Source organism: Phyllopteryx taeniolatus, chromosome 5 (assembly GCF_024500385.1).
Source record: "Phyllopteryx taeniolatus isolate TA_2022b chromosome 5, UOR_Ptae_1.2, whole genome shotgun sequence".
NCBI classification, from domain to species: Eukaryota; Metazoa; Chordata; class Actinopteri; order Syngnathiformes; family Syngnathidae; genus Phyllopteryx; species Phyllopteryx taeniolatus.
Window position 1 is genome coordinate 4,366,824 of NC_084506.1, and position 7,516 is coordinate 4,374,339.

Consider the following 7,516-nt stretch of genomic DNA (forward strand, 5'->3'; position numbering starts at 1 on the left):
GCATGAATGAGAGGGGTGGTGGGGGAAGAATGAGGCTACAGGGAGAAGAGATGGCAAGGGTAGAGGACTTTAAATACTTGGGGTCAACCGTCCAGAGCAATGGTGAGTGTGGTCAGGAAGTGAAGAAACGGGTCCAAGCAGGTTGGAACGGGTGGAGGAAGGTGTCAGGTGTGTTATGTGACAGAAGAGTCTCTGCTAGGATGAAGGGCAAAGTTTATAAAACAGTGGTGAGGCCAGCCATGATGTATGGATTAGAGACAGTGGCACTGAAGAGAAAACAGGAAGCGGAGCTGGAGGTGGCGGAAATGAAGATGTTGAGGTTCGCTCTCGGAGTGACCAGGTTGGATAAAATTAGAAATGAGCTCATCAGAGGGACAGCCAAGGTTCGATGTTTTGGAGACAAAGTTAGAGAGAGCAGACTTCAATGGTTTGGACACGTCCAGAGGAGAGAGAGTGAGTATATTGGTAGAAGGATGATGAGGATGGAGCTGCCAGGCAAGAGAGCTAGAGGAAGACCAAAGAGAAGGTTGATGGATGTCGTGAGGGAAGACATGATGGCAGTTGGTGTTCGAGAGGAGGATGCAGGAGATAGGCTCTCATGGAAAAGGATGACGCGCTGTGGCGACCCCTAACGGGACAAGCCGAAAGGAAAAGAAGAAGAAGAAGATGTATATATGTGTGTATATATATATATACACATGCATATATATATATATATATACACATATACATATATATATGTACATATACACATATATACATACATATATATATATGTGTATATGTGTGTATATATATGTATATATATATGTGTATATATATATATATGTGTGTGTATATATATATATATATATATATATATATATATATATATATGTGTATATATATATATATATATATATATATATGTATATGTATATATGTGTGTGTATATGTGTGTATATATATATATATATATATATATATATATATATAAACTGAAGACTCTAAATTGCCCCTAGGTGTGAATGTGAGTGAGAATGGTTGTTTGTTTCATACATGCAACTCAGTCTCTAAATTGCCCCTAGGTGTGAATGTGAGTGAGAATGGTTGTTTGTTTCATACATGCAAATCAGTCGCCTTTGGGCGAAATTCGCCATTTTGAACTCAAAATAGGCCATTTGCGGGAATCGTATAGATCAGATGAGTTTTTCCTGGAATGTGGGGGTATGGGGGGCGGACGTCATAAGCTGTTTCGTACTCCTTGAACGCTGGCAGCTTGATCCATTCCACACGTTCACCATCCACACACAGATGTAATTGTGAATATTACTCCGCGGCGGACTAATATGCGGCCTGAGGTTCCGCCTTTTTTTTAACTGTCCTGTTCAGCTGTATGGCCTTGCAGAATGGTGGGTTTGTATGCCTTTTGTGCTGGAACAGTTTTGCTGTGCAACAGGGGTGTTTGAAATACTCACTCTGCTTATCTTTTAATTATTCTGATGTTTATTGAAAATGCAGCCAGACAGAAAAGGGTTTTATGGGACAGACAGAGTGGACAAGGGGAATAGGGGTGTGAACAACAGCAGAGTAGTGAGACTGTCTAGATATTTGAGCACAAGTAATATTGCAACAGTCAAATCGTGTTCCTATTTGTGGATGGGGCGGGGGGGGGAGGCATCCGGTGAGGACATGCAATAGCTAACCAAGAGAACAAGATGCGAAAGGACAGAAAAGGACAGGACAGGATGTGGGAAATGAGCAAGGCAGTGTTACTGACGAGTGGTGCGGTGGGATTCTTTTTTAGTGTCTAAATACCTATAAGAACCTGTGAGTTAATATGTTAGTATAACCTGTGTTGTTATTAGTGGTCCCAGCATAAGCAATTAAAGCCTATAGCGTGTCTATCAAACTTATTAGTGAATGAACACCATATCACATGCATGTTAGTCAACTGGTGTACAGAGTACTGGTGTACAGACTTGTGTGCTTTGGATCATCAGCAGATCCTTTCTTTCTCCATGCTTTGGCCTTTCCATCACTTTGGTAGAGGTTAATCTTGGTCTAATCAGTCCAGAAAATTGAGTTCCAAAACATTTGTTGCTCATCTCTGTACTTCTTTTCAAAATTCAATCTGGCCTTCCAATTCTTTTTGCTGATGAGTGGTTTGCGTCTTGTGGTATGGCCTCTGACTTTCTTCTCTCAAAGTCTTCTTCGAACAGAGGATTGTTTTATCTTCATCCCTGCCCTGTGGAGGTTGGCAAACAATTTTGTCTGGCAATTTTAAGAAAAATGCATCCAAAATAATCGGGATACGCGTTATCATGCGACAAGACGATGAGCCAAAACACACTGCCGACACAACAAAGGAGTACATCAGGGGGAAAAAGTGGAAGTCTTAGACTGGCCAATCACCGGACCTTAACCAAATAGAGCATGCATCTTACCTCCTGAAGAGGAGACTGAAGGGAGAAACCCCCAGAAACAAACAAGAACTGAAAGAGGCCGCAGTCAAGGCCTAGAAAAGCATTTCAAATGAAGAATGCAACAGTCTGATGACGTCAATGGGCCGCAGGCTTGATGCATTTATTGCAAGTAAGGGTTATGCCACCAAATATTAAATGTTATTCACTTTAAGTTAATTAAATCATGTCTGTTCCAATACTCTTGCTCACTTGAAAAGTGGGTGGCTTCAAACAAAAGGTGCTCTGTCCTGCGGTGTTTAACACGTCTTGATGTAAATACCAGGAAATGAAAGCTTGAATTATGAACTTTTGTCTCATATTCTTCTTTTGATCTGAAACCCAAATGTCTTCAGTATACAATAAAAACAAAGGAATTCACATTGCCGGTCCAATAACTTTGGAGGGGACTATATATAAAAACCTCTTTCGGCAGTCTCTGCAGTTTATAGGCACACAAGCCCCATGTGAGAGTGATTGACAAAATTTCAAAAATGAGAAAACGTTTTAAAATAAGAATGTGTACTTTTTTCTTAAACTCCCTACCTCAAACACAATCACATAAGCAACATCACACAATCACACTTTCACTCTGATTTTCATTTTATTGACTAACTGTATATTTCAAAGATAAAGATATTTAAAACTTCGATTAGGATAATACAATGTGACATACAATAACCTAAATAATATTTTGTGTTGCCTGCAATGATATTTAAGATCCAACAGGTTTCCATATTGAGCAACATAGGGACACTGCACTGACAGTATCAGTACAGTTTGATCAATGTGTTGCAACGCTTCATGAGGCATCATCAACCCATCACTAGTACAATATTAATAATATCTTATATAATAAGTCATTCAACAATCACATACGTAGCCCCATTTCTGTAAGTTGCATTTTGCCATGAAAGAAAAAATATTATATTTATATTTTAAGAATAATGTGAAGAAGTCTGCCGCCAGGATGTAAGAAGTCCCACACACCTTTTCCAAATGCCAGGTTTTTGTGATATAAAACCTGGGCCCAAGATACAACAAATCATTTAAAACCTTTTTTCACCATTATTGTGACCTATAACCTGTACAACTCAAAGGCCAAATTACAGCAGGCTAGCAGGAGCTCATCCCCTATTCCAGCAGTCAGTAATGTTTATGGGTGCACTTCAATTAAACTGAGTGATGAAGTTAAAAGTCATTAAGACCAGTAGTTACCTATTACCCAGCAAGCAAAGCAAGAGAGACTGGTGAACCCTATTTTCATACATTTCACAGTTTCCAGCATTCCTCGAGTCGGAGCCTCGTTGCCCCCCTTTGCACGCAACTGACTATAAACACTGGGTTATGGTCATGTCATTGGAGAAAAAAAGGCTAATGTTTGATATGATGATGAGTGATGGGTGCTAATAATTTTGACCTTAACTGCATGTATAATTTCCAAGAATGCCCTTTAAAGGGTCAATAGGTGCAAAGAAAGTTAGTCCTCGTTTTTTTTTTTTTTTTTTTTTATGTGCAGTACATCTTTAATTGCATGAAACTTGAATCATGCATCATTCGTTCTAACAGTCCAATTACATGTTTTGAAAATGTGTTTGGTAATTTCTCCTGGTTTCTTTCTTTGTCAGGGCATGGGCGGTCAGCACAGTTACTTTGGGCTGTGGTTGGATAGTGATTTTGGACATGGCCACAGCCGTGCACGGCCAAAGTGTACAACCTTTGGAAGCCCTCAACTCTCGGGGGACGAGGACTTTAATTTGGACTCAATGGAAGTATGGGCAGTAGGAAAACCCTCTGAGCTAGAGGAGGTAAGAGCAACTAATTTCTTCATTATCCAAAGACAAATAGTATCCAAGATGGTTTTAACGCTGCAGTATATATAGAGGAAATATAACTGGAATTTTTCTCAGAAATTGTCTCTGAATGAGCAGAGAGGGTGTCACTGAGCCAAAATGCTAACGAAACTGACGACTGTAAGAGTCATTCATCATCGACATGCTCTGCGCAATCCCATCAACCGCACATAAGTAAACTAATAACAACTAAATAAATCATTAAATAAATTGAACATGGAATACCGTTTCGTTGGCCTGGACAGATTCTTCGTCCCCCACTTGTTTCCATGAAGGTAACCTCTGCATTGCTCCACATAAATGTCTTTATTTATTGCTCTATGTACCTCAAATGTACCATTTTTTTAGAACATATGGTCTCTATGTGGCACGAAAGACGTTTTAATATAATACCATGAATCACGTCATAATATAATCACACAGCACTACTTGTGCATGGGTGCCATGAGTGGCATAGCTGGATCCAGCTGGTTAGGCGTCTTACCGCTGCAGTGGGGCGAGACGCAGTTTCATTTCTGTTATCAATCCACGCTCTTTTTGTTGAGTTACGAGAAATAAGCGGCTCAAAACATGCATCGCATATTGTAACAATGGAAATTGAGGAATCCATCACTAAAGACCTCATTTTACATCGCATTTGGCGATGCGATACGGGATATTTCGGACCCTGTATTAATAACAAAGTAAGAGTTTGGGGGGTAGGAACAGATACATACTATATATATTTGTTCCTACTTCTTTTCGAACATGCAAATGAACAGTTATGTGGAAGGGGCATTTCATTACCCATGTTTGTGTTGATTCTTTCTATTTAACTTTTAAGTTTTCAATTGTGTTGTTGTTTCCTTTTTAAATTACTGTATTATACGCCTGTATCGTAATTGTTCGTTTTAATTTTTGTATTTGTTTGAAATAAAATAAAACAATTTTTGTTGTTTGTGCAGACAGCCTGTGTGTAAACGAGTGTGTCAATGCAAGCCTGACATCATCCATGTCTGGTGATTAATGCAATAAGGCTTGACAGGGTGTAGCCGGTCTGTCCGTTTACCTTGCAGTTGCAATGGAAGAGGCCTGATTCTAGTCGGAGGATCCAATTCCATTATTACCCCCCCCCCTCCTATTTTTCCATGACCTAGACAGATTTGTTGCATTTTGGAAGTAAAAAATAACTAAATATTGGAATTGTCTCTTGAGCCATGTCGTGTAAATCAAGGCTTAGTGATTTCAAGTGATGCTATGGCACCATAGCGACATGTGCATTGTTTATGAGTTTATGAACCTACTGTTGATTGATCTGTCCATTATTCTGAGCCCAATACTATTAAGTGCGATAAAAATGACCAGTTTCAAACAGAGTTTGAAAGTGTGGGGTTTGAAAGGTACCCTAGTGAGCCACTGATATTTTATACAGCTAAGCTAGCTTTATATATGCACGTCTCATTATCGTCAGTTGTCTGTTTCCATTTCCAACCTGTAAAACTAATGAAATAGAATCTGGTGTTTTTGTTTTCTGTTTCAGGGTGAAGAAGGTGAGGTTAAGAGGAGTGTCTTGGACATGGATCCAGAGGTCCAGGTCATGATGGAGATGACAAGCAAGAAACTGCACAGTCAGGGTCTTAGGGAGCCAGTTGACCAAAAGCACTAAAGGTCATCATCATCTGACCTTATCTCGGCCCATGGGAAATCTGGTGCTGATGCAAATAGGAAATTTGTCATCATCTACAATATTGTATTTTACCATTAAGTGTCATCAATATAGACAGTGATGTCTCATCTTTCCTGCCTATTGTTGTAATTCTTGACATTTGTTGTTGTAAACCAGGAAAGCAAAGCATGACAGTGTTTAAGTAGCTTGTACTAAGTGGATGTAGTAGTACCACCTAAATATGGTCATACAAACGTACTTAGGCTATGTTCACACTACAAGTCTTAATGCCCAAAGGTGGCATTTAAAAAAAAAACATTTTTTAAATAGTTTCCAGGTGTCTTAATAACATGTCTGCTTTTGTCAAAATACCACATGGATATATACATATTTATCCAACATTTTTCTCTTGCTAAAATCAAGCTGTTTAAGGAGACGTTTAACAGGCTGTCTGCGGGCCGGCCCTGCAAGTGAGCCAGCCCTTATCCTGCCCCAATATACTGTACAGCTGGGCCAGTGGCCAGTCCAGCTATCATTAAATAAGCAACCAATGGGCTGGATCTCACCGCGGAATGCACGTTCCTTTCCAGAAGTGTGCGCTGCATCTGACGGCTTCCTTCTTCTCATGAAAGCAGAGCCCAGTGTGTGGGAAAACAAGCGAGAGACTTGAGGTCTGACTTGTCCAAGTTACTAACTGCAGGAGACAGCACTCTGCACAGAACACCAACTATTATTTTAAGCCATGAATAATATATTATATTATATAAAATATAACATCGACATGACTCTGATTGTAGTGAGTCGCTAGAAAGCTGTGTGAACTTGAAAGCAAAAAAAAAAAAAAAAAAAAAAAAACAATAAAAATGCCCAACTGTGATACAGATAAGAAGAAAGAGCAAACATTTTTATTATGGCTGTTTTTGGTGGGGTGTCTACTACCTCTGTTCAGGGGTGTATGTTCATTACTATTTATTACATATGAATGTACAAAAATCTGGAACAGATTTTAGCAAGAATCATGGAAGTTGACACACATGATTTGCTTTGGCGGGCCACGTAAAATGATGTGGCGGGCCGCATCTGGCCCCCGGGCCTTGAGTTTGACACCTGTGTTATAGGGAGTATTGATTTTGACCAAATGATAGCATATTCTGATAATTGCGAAAATGTCTGAATGAGGTTAAACACTGTTTGAAGTGATGCCTTGGGTTCTTGTAAATAAAGAAGGATATCATCGGCGTCAAGATTGATTTTGTGTTCTGACATAAGAGTACAGATACAGTACCTTTAATATTAGTGTTCTGACGTATTGCGATTGCCAGTCGTTCGATAAATAGTGCTTATCGCAGGGGTGAGAGAGGACATCCTTGTCTAGTTCCTCTTTGTAAAGTGAAACTTTGTGATCTGGCCCCATTTGTGGTGACAGTTGCTTTGGGTAAGCTGTCTTCCGCTGCGTAGACTTCAAAAGCACCAAACTTTCAGACCTGCCATTTATCAGCACAAGTCTCCAACGCCACAATTGTTTTAAGAATCCGATTATTGCTGCCACTTTGTCAGCTTAGTAGAAAAGTCTCGAA

At 39.6% G+C, this 7,516-nt stretch overlaps 1 protein-coding gene across 3 annotated transcripts in view; it reads left to right on the forward strand.

Moving 5' to 3' along the window:
• Positions 1–7,179, forward strand: part of meak7 (MTOR associated protein, eak-7 homolog) — a 24,263-nt gene extending 17,084 nt beyond the window's left edge. For 2 of the 3 annotated variants that reach the window (XM_061773471.1, XM_061773473.1), the window contains 2 exons: positions 4,070–4,249; positions 5,814–7,179. In XM_061773471.1, coding sequence (XP_061629455.1) covers positions 4,070–4,249; positions 5,814–5,939 — 306 coding nt within the window. In that variant the 3' untranslated portion in view covers positions 5,940–7,179. The remainder of the gene's footprint in view (positions 1–4,069; positions 4,250–5,813) is intronic. The other variant, XM_061773472.1, reaches the window with a different exon arrangement.
• Positions 7,180–7,516: the final 337 nt, after the last annotated feature.